The sequence below is a fragment of the Sarcophilus harrisii genome, chromosome 5, assembly GCF_902635505.1.
Source record: "Sarcophilus harrisii chromosome 5, mSarHar1.11, whole genome shotgun sequence".
Classification (NCBI taxonomy): domain Eukaryota; kingdom Metazoa; phylum Chordata; class Mammalia; order Dasyuromorphia; family Dasyuridae; genus Sarcophilus; species Sarcophilus harrisii.
The window spans coordinates 106367339-106382942 of record NC_045430.1 but is presented as its reverse complement, the minus strand read 5'-3'; the positions used below and the strand labels follow the sequence as shown (position 1 = coordinate 106382942).

At 40.3% G+C, this 15604-nt stretch overlaps 1 protein-coding gene across 8 annotated transcripts in view; it reads left to right on the top strand.

Annotated features, from left to right (window-relative positions):
- Positions 1–639: 639 nt before the first annotated feature.
- PEX5 (peroxisomal biogenesis factor 5) overlaps positions 640–15604 on the top strand; it is a 40844-nt gene continuing 25879 nt past the window's right edge. The window contains exons 1-5 of one of the 8 annotated variants that reach the window (XM_031938240.1): positions 1178–1415; positions 2056–2285; positions 2382–2417; positions 2891–3023; positions 3257–3388. In XM_031938240.1, the coding sequence (XP_031794100.1) occupies positions 2139–2285; positions 2382–2417; positions 2891–3023; positions 3257–3388 (448 nt within the window). In that variant the 5' untranslated portion in view covers positions 1178–1415; positions 2056–2138. Of the gene's footprint in view, positions 752–1174; positions 1416–1470; positions 1597–1677; positions 1939–2055; positions 2418–2890; positions 3024–3256; positions 3389–15604 lie in introns of those variants that run through there. The other 7 variants (XM_031938242.1, XM_023504582.2, XM_031938236.1 and 4 more) reach the window with 7 other exon arrangements.

The window sequence follows — 15604 nt, the reverse complement described above, 5'->3', positions numbered from 1 at the left end:
CCGTGTTCTTCCAAAATACAAGTCTCAAACCTCAGCCTATACATATCTCCTATGTACATAGTTATCGGCATGTTGTTTCCCTCATTATAATGGGAAGGAGACACTGTGGGCAAAGACTTGTTTTTTGCCTTTCTTTGTACTTAATCTGTCAGCCTCAGTTTTTTCATCCACAAAATGATAAAAAGTATCTGTTTCATAGAGCCTCACCTCACAGGAAACGCGTGGAAAACACTTTTGCAAACTTAAGTGCTATCGTTATCATTAATAATGATTTGCAGCCCTTTGCATAGTGCCTGAAGCAGAGTAAGCCACTTCCAAGTGGTGAGGGGCGCCTTAATTAAGGTCCGGGAGACTCCAGTTGTAAATGATACTATCCGTGAGACGCTGGGCAAGTCATTTTCAGTTGCCTCGGCTGCAAAATGAGGATAAGAACAGCGCTAATAATCTCCCAGGATTCTCAAAGGAGATAAGACTCCGGGCGATCCGGGGGATATCGCGCGCTCCTCCCCTCCCCCCTTTTGGACGTTTCCTAAGTGCACGATCCCTTAATCTGCTCAGTCTCCTTGTCTATAATAGGCCGAACTTCCCAGCGTTATGTATGCAAATAACACCCGGGGAGAGCGAGCCAGAACTGAAGGACCCATCTCAGGATGGTTTTTAAATGCACGGAGTGAAATACACACGAGCACAAAGGAAACTGATTGCTTGGAAATACAATCAATGAGAAAAAAAACAGTCCGCAGACCACAACGTAAGTCCTACTTCGAGTGCAAGTCTGCGTTTTACAAAGGAGACCGAGGCCCACCATGATCCGAGGAGCGCTCCAAGCGGCCAGCGGGCATTCAGAGCCGGCCCTAATTAACCCGAGATCCCCAGGGCCGGCACTGAAGGCCGCACCAGCCTGGGGGTGGGGGAGGTCAGCCGAGCGGCCCAGCGGCCCGCGGGACAGAGGCGCCCGAGGCCCGTTCTGAAGCTAAGAGGCGGTAACTGACGACGAGCTCCGGGAGGGGCGGGCGCTGAGCCCGGAAGGCCTCTCCTCGGAAGGCGAGGAGCGGGGGGCGGGTCTCTGCTTCGCTGGGCTAAGGCCTCCCCTTTAAGGGGCCGCCCCCTTTAAGAATTCGGCCTAGTCTGCGCTCGCACCGCGGCCCCTTTAAGCGCGCGCCCCGCCGCCCCCCCCCCTTCTTCCCTTTTCCTCCCCCACCTCTTCTTACTCCGTTCCCGGCCTCTTTAAGCGCGCGCCCGCTGGGGGGCGTCGCCCCTCCTCCTCCGTTTTACCTCTCCTTTTCCCCGCTTCCCCTCCTCCTTCCCCTGGCCCCCTCCACTCTCCACCCTCGGCCGGCTCCTGGCCTCCGCCCCGCCCCGCCCCGCAGCCGCACCCCCGCGCCCGGAGCAGGTCTGGCGGCCGGCGCGTGGCGGTGAGCGCGGGGGGCCGAGGGGGAGCTTCCTGTCGCCCTTTCCCTGTCCTCGCGGGACCCCGGGGGCGGGGCAGGAGCAGGGGGAGGAGGCAGGAGGGAGGGGGGTTCAGGTGACGTCCAGGGCGGGGGGAACACCCCAGGGCAGACGGCGGTCCGGGGAGCTAAGCCAGGTGTGGGCGCCGTGAGTGAGGGGGAGGGCCCGGCCCTGGGGCGAGGAGGGCTGGTTGGGGTCGGGGTTCTGGAGATGAGGGGGGACGACAGCGGGGGCCGTCCCCTCTTTCCGTCGAGTTTCCATTCTGGACTCGGGAGGGGAGAGCCCAGTCCAACCCGGGGCTCCCCGCCTGCCCTGCCTCGGAGATGCTCCGGGCTTAGCGTCCTCAGGGGTGTTGGAGCCTTGTAGGGGGCTAACAGCGCCGCTGACCTCTGGCTTCTGAACCTGGCCCCGCAGCCGCTGATTGGCACCCCTCCAGCCTCCGGAGACCTGCGAGTGGGAGGCTGCTAAGCGGCGCCCCAAGCCCCCAAGGTGGCGGGGTGGGCGTACCCCTGGCCGGGGGGTCCCTGCCAGGAGCGGGAGCCGAGGGGGGGCGCGGATGCTTGCTGTGATACAAAGAGGCTTTCCCTTTTCTCCCCACCAACTTAGGGCTGGAGTTAGGCGGCGGGGGTCACCTCCTAGCACTGCGCTGAGTGGAAAACTTCCTGCCCATCAGAAGGCCTTCGGTCAACATGGCAATGCGGGAGCTGGTGGAGGCAGAGTGTGGTGGGGCCAACCCACTCATGAAGCTGGCGGGCCACTTTACCCAGGACAAAGCTTTGCAGCAAGAAGGGCTGCAACCTGCGCCCTGGCCCCCAGGAACCCCAGCACCTGAATCTGTACGTGGCGTGGCAGTGGCGAGTGAAGGGCCGGTGGGATATGGGGGGGGGGGCTTTATGCACCTCTATAACTGTCTTCCCTTCTGCCTCTCTCAGGTCTCCAAGCCTTTGGGAGTGGCTTCTGAAAATGAGGTAAATTTACGAGTCTTCCTTCTGCCACCCCTAATCTTGCCTCCTTATACCAGGGGAAAGAGCTGGAATTACAGGCGCTGAGTTCAAATTCTTACTACCTGCCTGACCTTAGGCCTCTGAGCCCACTTTGCTTAACTGCAAAATGAGGGTGTTGGAGTAGGTGACGTCCAGATCCTTTATGCTCCAAATGTGTGTTCCTATGATAGCTTCTCTCCTCTTTTCTGTGTTGCCTCTAAATCTCATTCCATTTTTTCTCCTTCACCAACCTGAGGGGTTTTTCTCCCTCTCTTATTCCTTTGCATGCTTCTGACTCTGGAGTTAGTTTTGTTTCTGTAGTTCTGTTCTTTTCTCTCAACTGTATGTTTTTGTGTGCTCTAGTTTGCAGGGCTCTGTCTCCCCAGTCTTGGTTCCTTTTCACTTTGAGTCCAAGAGTTTTTTTTCCTATTGCTTCTTAATGGTGTCTTTCCCGACAGTTGGTGGCTGAATTTCTTCAGGATCAGAATGCCCCACTTGTGTCCCGGGCTCCCCAGACCTTCAAGATGGATGATCTGTTGGCAGAAATGCAAGAAATTGAACAGTCTAGCTTCCGCCAGGCACCCCAGAGAGGTAGGTTCACAGCCTGATGGATTGGGGGACAGGGGGAGATGGACAATTTTAGTTCTATTTTGGAATACCCCTTACTAAGGGCTGGTTATAGGTAGAGGACTTGACCTACAAAAGGGTACAGAAGATGTGGTGTGAAAAGTTGAACTCAACTGGAGTTTCTGAGTTTTGTTTTTCTTTTTTTCCTTTTTTTTTATCCCCCCATCTTTTATCTTTTGTTCATCTTTTTCTCTTAGCCCCAGGTGTGGCTGACCTGGCACTATCTGAGAACTGGGCCCAAGAGTTCCTGGCAGCTGGAGATGCAGTGGATATAGCTCAGGATTATAATGAGGCTGACTGGTCTCAGGAATTCATATCTGAAGTTACAGGTGAGGCTTTAAATGAGGGAGTCTGTAATCCTCTTCAATGAAACAATCAGTTTCATTTCTCTTTTCTCTCCTTCCCATCCTTCTCCACAATCGGGATATAATGCAGTTTCAACAGCTTTATCCTTAGGTCCACTGGCTCAATTTTATAGGAAGATGGGCCTTTGACTTTCATCTAGGTCAGAAGTTCTTAACTTGTGGACCATGAACTATGTTTTTTTAAAAAAAAAATGCTTTGATAACTGTATTTTTAAAAATAATTTTAAAATAGAGTTTATCATTACTTTTATTTTTTCAATTAACAAATATTTAAAAAATCAATCTGTCTCTCCTACCACAACTCTTCCACTGATTAAAAAGTTTTTTAAAGCCCTCAGTTTATAGCCTACATACTCCAGCAAAACAAATTGCTACATTTGCTATGTCCAAAAAGGTATGTCTTACTCTGCATTTTTAGTTTGTCACTTCTCTGTTGGTGAGTGACTTGCTTCATCGACATTCTTTTGAACTAATCTTTTATCATTGCATTGGTCAGAGCCTTTCAAAGTTGTTTTTCTGTATGGTGTTATAATTTTATTATAAAGTATTCTATTTCTGCTTACCTTATTCATCATTAATTCAGAGAGATCTTCCATTTTCCCTGAAATTGTTCATTTCATCATCTTATGGCACAATAATATTCTATTCGTTTATATACCATAGTGTGTTTAGCTATTTCTCAATAGGAGGGCATTCCCTTAATTTTCAGTTGGTGGATGTCACAAGAGCTGTTGTAATATTTTTTTTAATTCATTTTGTTCGGATTTAGGCCTACTAGTGGTATAGCTTGGTCAAAGGGCATGCACAGTTTGGTAATTTTCTGGGCATGGTACCAAATTGCCTTCCAGAATAGTCAGACCAATTCACAGCTCAAACAACAGGGTAAAAAGTATAAAAACTATACTTTTTCCCAGAGTCCCTCTAACACTTGACATTTTACTCATTTGTTATTTTTACCAGTCTAATACGTATGGGGTAAATTCTCAAAATTATTTTAATTTGCATTAAATTCTTAGTGATTTAGAGGGCTTTTTCATTTAATTGTTTTGAATTTGGATTTCTTTTTTTGAAAATTTTCTGTTCATATCCTTTGACCATTTATTAGTAAATGATTCTTCGTCCTATAAACTCGAATTAGTTTTTTAAATGTATTTTGGATAAGAGACTTCTCTCAGAAACTTGCTGCAAAAGTTTTTTTTCCCCCCAATTGTTTCCTTTCTACATTGGATATGTTTATGTAAAAACTTTTTAATTTTACTTAATCAAAATTGTCCATTTTATCTTGTGTTATCTTCTTTAATACTTTTTTTCCGTCATAAACTCTTGCCCATCCATAGATTTGAAAGGTAATTTTTCCTTGCTCCTCTAATTTGTTTATGATGTGACTTTTTATATCTAGGTCAGGTTTCTATATGGAGCATATCTTGGTGTATGGTATGCAGTGTTGGTCTAAATCTAATTTCTGCCAAGCTTCTGTCCAGTTTTCCCAGCAGTTTTTGTCAAATAGTGAGTTCTTTTCCCAATAACTGGGGTCTTTGGGTTTATCAAACAGTATGCTACTATGTTTGTTTGCTTCTCTATGTTGTATATCTAATCTGTCCTACTGATGGACCTTGATTTATTTTGACCAATACAAAATTTTTATATTACTGCTTTATAGTAATTTGAAATTTGATACTGATGACTCCATCCCCAACCTTCCTGCTTTTTTTCATTATTACTTGAGGTTATTGAATTTTTGCTCTTCCATATTAATTTCATAATTATTTTAATGAAATATTTTATAAAATATTCTTTTGAGAATTTGAGCAGTACAGAAAATGGATTTATCTATTATTGTCATTTTTATTATATTGCTTTGACCTACTCATGAGCAATTGATGTTACTCGAATTATTTAGGTCTTTTTTTTTTTTATTTCTGCAAAGAGTGTTTTGTCATCAAGATAACCATTTTAAAACCATGTATATTGTGCATTTAAAAACATTATTAAGATGGGGTTCATAAACTTCATCAGATTGCTAGAGAAGTACATGGCACAAAAAAAGATTAAGAACCTCTGAATCTATATGATGGCAGGGCAGTGAAACTGGTCTTGGACCAAGAAAACTAGTTTGTATTGGTGTTTGAGAAGGTAATGATTCATTGTTCTTTGGGGGCCAATAGACCATAAACTAGGGTTGAAAAGAGCTAGAAGTTGATCATAATTTCTAGAACCTTACTGTAGTTTCCTCACACAGAGAAGTCGGGAGTGATTAGCCATCTCTAGTAAGGTTTCGAGGTTATGAGTTCTTTTGGCTGTGTTGCCTAGTCATTTTCAATATGTTTTGGGTCCCCTAACAGCTTGAGATAGGAAGCTCCCTAGGATTGGGGCAGTGACAATAAAGTCCTGGGTATTCTTAATTTAGCTTCTGAAGTTTAAGCAGTATGCTTCCTCTGTTCTTGCCCCTAGTGTTTGATGGTATAGCAACAGAGCAGGGATTTCTTGAATAGTACAGTAGCACAGAAAGTTCCCATTTCTGCTCTTGTCCTTTGGGAGAACCGAGATTTTTGTACAAGTAAATGCTGGGGTTCTTTATGTTAAGTTACCACAGCTGCCCTCTAATTCTAGGTCATGAGAGTGGGACTAGAAGGCCCTCTTCTGCCTCTTTTTTTTTTCTTTTCCTGTCTTGCTTTGGTACAATATATCTGTGAGGTTGTTATTTTCTTTTGAAAGGATCAGAATTTGATTGGCAAAAAGCCATCTGGGAAAAAAATGCCCTACAAAAATACTACATGTGCTGGCATGTTCCTTTTTCCTCATTTGGGAAAATAACTCCAGTCTTGAGACTCAACTAAGCCAAATTACCTGAAAACATTTGTAGGTGAAACTGGAGTGGGGGGGTGGGGGGTGGGCGGTATCAGCCAATGTGCTGGGGGACTACCTGGATTTGGACTCTGCTACTGCAGAACTAGATGCAATCTGTTAGCACTGGTGAAAGGGGTCAAGAAGAATTGGAGCTAGGTTAATTCATACAAAAAGATTGGGGCTGAAGCTGATCCCATTTAAAAATACTCAACAATCAATTCAAGATAACTAAAAAAGGGAAGATGCTAAAAGAACGAAAAAAATGGTGGAACAAGATGATTCCCTGTTTGATCCAATAATATCCCTTAAGATTCTATGTCAAATGTTGTTGTGTGCTTTTAAGCTTTGTTTGATATTGACACTCAATAGATACAAGTCATATGTTCACCAAAAGCCTTTTGTCAGTGTCATGGAAGATGGCCTTTGATGGACTCTAAATAAAAGAGAGATTTGATGGGGAGGGTTTTTTAAATGTTTCTATTTATGAATGACATTATGCTGGTTGCATTGAATGCCAAAACCTTTTGGGGCCTCGTCACTAAGATGCCAAGTGGAAAAGACTTTAAAACAAATAGAGAAAGACAGTACCATGTTACAGAAGCCAACCAAGGAGACTTTAAGGATTATGTAAATGTTATTTACCTGGACTATAGCACACAGTTGGATGGACAACCTGTTGAATTATTCTTACAATAGACATATCCTGGGCCAACACTGCAGGTGGATAGTGAGCTGAATCCAGAATTGGCACCAGGTGGAGAATAGGTTGAATTGAATTTGACTATGTATACAGCTCTTTCAATGTTCCCAAACCACTCCATGCTACAAAAGCCCATCTTTTCACTAACACCAATATTTTCCTGGTGATATCATATGGCTACGAATAGAAGAATGCCTTGATCTTGAGAAAAATACGGTTACAGACAGCTGGTAGATGTAAGCCGCCTGCAGCACGTGAGAAGCGATGCAAAAGACGCTTATGACGCAGAAAAGGAGGTAAGCCAGGTATATATTAAGAATGAGCAAAAATAAATGGACCGTATGTAGAAATGGATGGGAAAGGAAGCCAAAAAAATCTGTGTAATAGTAGGACAAGATTAGAAGCATCTCGACATACTCCAGCTGTAAGTTATGGAATATAAGTATTTCTGTTTATGGGGATAGCCATATAAGGGTGGGAGGCAATCACAAAAGAGAAAAACAATAACTTGAAATTGAAAGCCTTTTATATGAAAAACATTTATACAACTAGGTTAAGAAAGAAAGTGGTTAATCTTTGTATTAACTTTTTATAACAGGGATGTGGTTCAGGATATATGGGGAACTAATAGACATGTGTAAGATCAGAAGTCATTCCCCAGTGTATAAGTGGTCAAATAGTGTCAGAAGAATTATAACCCCTTCCTTGGCTGTCCCAATCCCATAGAAGAATTGGTTCTCTTCTAACTTTTTTGGAGAGGAGAGTGTGGCATAGTAGATAGAGAGCAGACCTTGCAATCAAAAAAGCTTGGATTTATGTCCTGCCTTTGACACATACTTGGCTGTGTGATCCTGGGCAAGTCACTGACCCTCCTAGTGCTGTAGTCACCTTTTGAAAAGAAGGTGTTGACCTGCATTGGTAGAGGAAATTTCCTCATTAGAAAATTCTCTCTGCCACTTAAATCACAGATCTAGGCCCTGTCCCTATGACTTTTATTTAACATTTAGGTCACATGTCTGTTTTGAGCTTCTTGTGACATATGATAGAATGTGTTGGTGTTTTCCCGTTTTGCTGCTACAAAAAGTGCTGCTTGGATGTTTTAGTACATATTGGAGCTTTCTTCCACAAAGCCCTACTCTTATGCCTCTGATGGAGATAGCTCAGAATTTCTGAAGGCTATGCCGTCAGAGTGTGATCTCTGGAAGAGTCTACCAAGCTGGAAAGACCTTGAGATTGTCTTTTTTTTTCTGAGGATCAAACCAGCTGGTGATGGAGAAACACATCACTAGTAGGCTGGCCACCTGGTGATGAAATGTTTTTGGCTGTGGCAACCCTTGAGACAAAACTGTTAAATGGCTGTCAGTTGTGTGTGACCCTTTTCTGTTCCTGTGATTCAAGTATTAGAATATTAGGAAAACTGTAATGGGTGCTAGGAATCACATGGTCTTTAGACCACTGACACACTTCATTTTGATCCGTTGATATTTTAAGTGTGAACTCTTTGTTCAGTGATCAAGGAGTGGATGTTTTGTAAGACAAGCCAAATCACACCCATCTGGATATTCTTGCTATTAGTGGAAGAAGAAGAAAGAAGAAAGAATTTTTGAAGAGGCCAAAAAAAAAAAAAAAAAAAAAAGAAAGAAAATTAATGGCATGGGTTTTATTATACCTCCAGCAGCTACCAGAAGCTTTTCATGGGACATTTGGTTATCATATAGTGCAGTACTAATGATGTACTAAATGTACATTATGATAATTGTAGCTTAGGTACTGACATCTTTTGTTGAGCATAAAGTAGAGAGATTCTATAAAGAACGTAATAATAGTCTCCAAATAAAATTAAACACAAGGCCTATATTGGTGACTTCAATGCAAAAGTGGCAAAAAGTGAAGATAGGGAGAAATATATGACAAAATGTGGTGCAGGAGAAAAAAAAGAGAGGGCAAAGATGTATTTCTTACATGGAAATCTCATATTGTTATATATCATCCATATTTTCTTTTTAAAGAAGTTTAATAGGTCCTGAACATAAGCATTAAATAATGCCATGAAGGACACAATATATATATTTTTTAACGTAGCAGGAAGAAAACTTGTTATAGTTATCCCTGAGTCAACTGTGTATGTATAGTTAGGCCATTGATTCATCAGAACCAAGATCAGAATTTGAAAAGAGAAAGGGAAAAAAATTAGTAATGTCAGATTTGGAGTGCAGTTAAAATGATTAATCCTGAATTGTTTAAACATAATCAAACCAATATGATAGTTTTGTTCAGAAGCTTAACCAATGTTGATTCCCACAAAACCCCCAAAGAACCCAGTAAATGTCTCAGTCAGTAAACATCTTAACTTCCTAAAAAGAGAATTTATCTTTCTTAGCTTCCAATGACAAGAGTGGAATAGAATATAAATTCATCTGTAAAATCTTACAAAGAAAGATGATAAATGATTAGCAATATGGTCTCATAAAACAACAGTAGTAGAGGGCAAAACTAGTTTAATGAAAGCCTGGCAAGAGATCCAACTAAACAAAGTCATCTCACGGGTGTTCAAGAATGAAAATGGAAGGATTACAAATAGAAACAACAACAAAAAAAGTAAACTATTTGCAAAAGCCATTTAGTAAATTTTGTTTTCTCCATCAAGGATAGTGGAATCACCATATTGGAAGCCCTAAAATTACGGTCTACAAGATACTTCTAGAGAATGTAGCAATTATACTAGCAAACAACGATGCAGCCAGATTTGGACCAAGAAAAGAGAGAAAGCAGATCTGTCCTGGAGAAGCTATGATTATGAGGACATTGACAAATATGCAAGGTATCTGAAGAAAGAAAAGATACCAAAGGTATAGGGAAAAAAAAAAACACCCCAAACCTTAGACACTTAGGATTGAAGAAAAGATGTCCAAGAGAACATTAATAACTACCAAACCTGTTTGTCTACTTTTCCATCTGTTCAAAATTTGAGAGTCATTTATATACAAATCAGGAACATCAATGAGGGTATTAACTTTTGCAAGTTCAACAATGGATAACATTTTTCCATCTCACAATTAGCTGAATGATATGGAGAATTTACCACCATTCTCAGTATTGATTAAAAAAAATTTGATCCAGTAGAACATGATGCAATTTCGCAGTATCCCAAAATCATTCATGATTATTGGAAGCTTTAACAACAGAGACAACTTTGCTCAATTATCATCTGACAAATGTCAGATGAGGCAAAAACATTTGCCAAAAACTTTTTTTTAATCACTGTTATTGTTGTTTTGGGGTTTTGTTTTTGAGATTATCTTGCTTTGGCTGAAAGCTGTGCAGCCACTCACAGATGCAGCCTCTCACAGATGACATCCCAATGATGATCTGTAAGGACTTTTTAACCTGCACTGTTTTTCTGACCTGGGTTTTGTCACCCGTCCTTAGCAGCTTGGTAGTCCTCTGTTAAGAGTGCATCATATTAGTGCCAGACTTAGTGCAGACAGCTAGTTGAAACTCAGAAACCCCAAACTTAAGTGATCTACCAATCTCAATCTCCTCAAGCAAGCCAACAAACTTAGCTCTTGCCAAAGGCATTGACCATTGTATTGGAGATCTAAAAACAGATTTCATTATGGTGAAAGCCTTCAGATACTCTAATTTACAGTTGAGTGCTAGTTGCATCAAGACATTCTCAAAGAGCTCTATAATCACTCAAAAGAGTTTGGCCTGCCCATATATTGAAGAAAGACAAAGTAGATGAAAAATGTCCAGATTTCGGTATAGATTTAAATACTCTGGTGTCTACTCAAACTTGTCCAGTAGTTATGTCTATATCTGAAACAAATAGTATAGGTACACACCAAGCTGTTCTAGAGTTGACAAATAATAAACAGTATTGCATTTAGTAAATTGCAGAGCTCTTTTGCTCATCCCTTATTTTCCATGCAAGGGCCCAACTTTTCAGTACAAATACTTTGTGGATGATGCTGTATGGCATCAAGACATGGAATATTGGTGCTTTTTAAGAGCCGAGATTCACAGAGAGCCTTGGAGAGTCTCATCGTGGTGTCAACAGGCTGCACTGTATAACCAATGGAATGCTGATAAACACGAACAAATGGTACCATCAAGAAATTGAGTGATAGGAAAAGAAGATGGATCATTCACATGACAAGAGCAAGGCATGTCAGGTGGCCAACTAGAGTATTCTACTTGTGTCCTTTTAATGTCAGGAAGAAGCCTGGAAAGCCTCCTTTTCATTGAGTTGTACCCTCTTATGATAGATATTTGGTTGAACCTGCTCAAAAATAGCACAGCATAGACAGGTGTAGATGGGTTGTGATCTGCACTGTTAGAAATCCCAAATTGATGAGAGCACAGATCCATTTGAGTATATTGGAAATTGGTTGCTTTTTATTCCAAGGAGTATATGCCCAGTAGCACAATTACTGAATTAGAAGATCATTGTGATTTAAACATATTTCTTTTATTGGAGCACTACTAAGATCCATCATCAGTGCACCTGTCTTCCTTTTTTAGACCTGTTTAAAATTTCATTTCTTAGACTGCTAGTGATTTGTTGCATATTTATTTCTTTTCAAGTTGCTCCTGGAAAGCATGAAAATGTAAGGGAGTTTGGAGTGCAATTGTTGTTCTATCATTTCCTTGAATATTCTCACTCTAGGAACTAATCCTTTTGTACAACATAATATTCAATAAATGTTGGAAGAAATGCATTCAGAAAGTAGAAGGAAGCTGGGTTCTTAGTCACTTTTTCATCACTTTTTCTTCCTTCCTCTCGCCTTACTTGTTTTTATAGAAAGGATATTGGGTTCTAAGGAATGCCATCAGTAGAAAAGGGCCAATCCAGGGAAAACTAAAGAAAGCTTCCATGCAGTAAAATACATGCTTATATACTTTTTGATTATGAAAATGATTTTGTTATAAGTGAACAGTGCATCAAAGGCAGAAACTTTCATAGAGAGAATACTTATTCTTTTTATTTTTGACCTAGGAGATTGATGTGTATGTAACAGGTGCCTTGCAGACTTTTGTCAGCAGCCAGCCTATGCCTACAATATTGGCCCTAAGATTAGAAGGAGTTGACTTTTTCAAAGCTAATGTAATAGTCTATTCTTCTTCTAGATTTCTTCTAAGACAAGTTATACTGTGTTCTTTTCTAACTAGCTCTTTTGAATGTTGTACAAAATTGTATTTCTCAAATGTGGCATATGCTTTAGTTTTATGAAGGCTTCTTGCAACTTAATAACTAGCTACTTGAAGGAGACAAGTTTGAAATGTTGGGTAGAGAATGACTACAAAGTAATAAGGAAAGGATTGGAGGTTATTTTATTCATCAGTGAGAATGGGGCAAGTGGCTAGATGATGGGTAAATATTAAGGACTTATTATATACCCATCAACATGATAGGCTTGAGAGTGGGTTGACAGGATATAACTCAATAGAATGGTATGTGACCTCGAGGAACCTTTTTGGATTATAAAATAGATATAGAGCTAGAAGTGACTTTAGTGACCATCTAAAGTCCCCAAGTTTTCTGCCCTCTAATTTTAGTTAGGAATAGTGTAAAGAGGTTTCTAGGGAGGGAAACCTTAGTGTCAGTATTAAAAGGTAGTTCCTGAAATTAGGGGACAGTGTCTTGGGCAGAATATGTTTGGGGAGCATCCATTTTTTGTTAGATATTATTTGATGGTCAAGTTGTTGTTTGTCCTTCATTCTCAAAGAAGACCCTGACGGGAGGTAGTTTTGGATTTAAGTGAAGGAGGCTGGGCAAGGTCACCTGCTTCACTTTCCCCTCTAGACACATCGGGATCAGTGGCTAGATATAGATCAGGACCCTTGAAGATGGCACTGGATGTAATAGGAGACCTTGATTTTTTTAAGCTGTTTTCAACAGGATTATTTGAGTGAGACCACACCCATTCAGTGATGAAGGCTAGGTAGCAATTGAGGCAAAGAATCTCCTTTCACCTAGTCTTAAAAAAAAAAAAAAAAAAAAACTAAATAAATAAATGGATGAAAGAATCTGGGAGGGGAAGACCCTCAGGGTTTCTGGGCAAAGCTGAAGTGATTGCTGAGTCAAATAGGAACTAAACAATGACTAAATGGGGCTTGGCCTGGGATCTATTGGTGACCTAGGAGAATTGGGAGGGATTAGCAGCAGTGTGACAAGAAAAGTTGTGTATTGTGATTTTCTATATCATCTTGAGAGATTCATACACTACCTCAGTAGGAAGAGGGATAGGCCATATTTTCTAGTATATAAGCACTGCTCTGCTTTTTACTTCTGTGTAGCATATGTGTGCATGTGTGTGTGCGTGCGTGCGTGTATAACATCCTTTGAAAATTTTTTTCCTTCAGAGCCCGCTATTTCTATATTGCAATTCAAAATCATATGGAGAAAAATAATTAAAGCAAAACCTTGGTAACAAATATTTGTCATGTTCTGTACTTAACAGTGTTATATTTTATTAAAAACAAAATTACTTCATATTTATCCATTATTCTTTAGGATCAAATACTATTAAAATGAAGTGATTATATTAATCAAAATACAATATCTTGATTTTTTCCAAGGTTTTAGAAAATTTTTGGAGAAGTATATCTTCCAAAGATTTAAATATTTTCTTAATATTTTTAAATTTATATTTCTGACATAGCTAGAGAGGAAAGAGGGAGTAAGATTTGTGCCTTTTTCTTTTACACACAGAGAAAAGTGAGGTAGATAGTGACGGAAGAAAGAAATGGACTTTGCCTAAATTGCCCATTAAGTAAACTGCAGAACTAGCTCCCCAAGGGGTATGTGTATATGTATGTATACGTATGTATATGTATGTATATGTGTGTGTATCTATATGTGTATGTATAATCATATTCTGTTTTGGTCTTTGCCACTACTTGAAAATTGTATAGTTTTTGAATATATTTTTCTGATGATCCAGCTTCTTGTATTGCTGGTTTTAGGGAGATGTGGACTTCTACTAGTTATGGGATAACTCCCCAGTCTTATGTATCTGCTGATTTGACCTTTAACACCCTTTCAGGGTTTTCAACCTGTTGTACTTGTTTCTGGATGTAGGAATAGTGAAGGGTGGCAGGCAGTGTCACATTCTACTTGTAGTGTGTCTTGATTTATGTTACAGCCTTCCTTTTTCACATGTACAGCTTGCTTCTAAGAAAATATACTGGAAGAAAAGATTTTATAGTAGATATTTGCAAAGCAGGGATAACAGTCTGGATAGCCTGACTCCCAGGTGGCTGCTGTGCTTCTCAGATTGTCTGGGAACAGTATTAACTGGTAGGACTGACACAGCTCCTCCTGATAGGGGCATGTGGTTCCCCATTTAGGAGTGTCCTGCTCAGAACAGGGAAGGAGATGTGGCTTCCAAAGCCACTGAGGAGAGGACAAGAGGCAAGAACCTGTCAGTTCTTGAATCTGGGTAGGTGGAAAGCAGATTAGGCAAGTTTGTAAGAAGGAAAAGGAAGTCTTCTGTTTGTGCCTCAACCCCTTTTTCTTTGCCACCTTACAATTCTTTCTCCTCAATGAGGATGTTCATCATATTGATTCCTTATATTTTTATAGAACTTTTAGTTTTTAAACATGTTTTATTGATACATTCTGTCTACCTATGACAGTCTTTCCTGCTTGCCCTTCTAGATCAAACCGTCTCTTACAACCAAGGAAAACAATTGAATCTGATACAGACAACATATATAATACTTTCTCATAGTAATTTTCTCACTCCTCTGGCAGAAAGAGGAAGTGTATTTATTTCCCTCTTCCCTGGGACTGTCACTGGTTTTTTCATTACTCAAGAGTTTGATTTAGTCATTTTTTCATTTACATTTTTTTAAGATGTTATATATCATTCTCTTGTTTTGATTACTTAATTTGGTGTCATTTCATATAAATCTTGCTCATTCCTCTGAATTCTTCCCATTTGTCATTTCTTGCTGCATAATTTTTCCCACTTGCACGACATTCATGTACTATAGTTTTTCATTCCCCAAGTGATGGGAACCCCACTTTGTTTCTGGTTCTGTACAGCCACAAAGAGGCTGCACATTTTGAACATTTTGGTGTATGTTGGAACTTTGTTTCTGTCCTTAGGGTACTGCTCAGTAATGGCATTGTTGAGTTAAAGAGTTTGGATAGTTTAGTCACTTTTCTTATAATTCCAAATTAAATTCTACTTTGCAGCTTGTCTTCCCATAACCCTTTCAGCATTGAGTGTTCTTAATTATTTGCCAGTTTTCATGGTGTGAAGTAAAACCTTAGTATTTTTATTTGAATTTCTCCTATTTCTGTGTGTTTTTATAGTTTTGTGTTTTTTTGTGGTTTGCAATTCTATTGAAAAGTGTTGATCTCTTTTGCCCCCTCTCTATTGGAGTTGGCTTTTTCTGTCCTATATTTGAGCCATTTTCTATATGGTGCACTGAGTTATATAAAGTGCTTTCCTTGTGGCACTTTATCAGACCTCGGTGAGGTAAGTAGTGTAAAGATTATTCTCCACATTTTACAAATGAGAGAACTGAGGCTTGGGAAATTAAATATCTTGCTTAGGATCACATAGCTGAAAAATATCAGCTGGAATTTGAGCCCATGTCTCTTGGTTTCATGGCTAGAA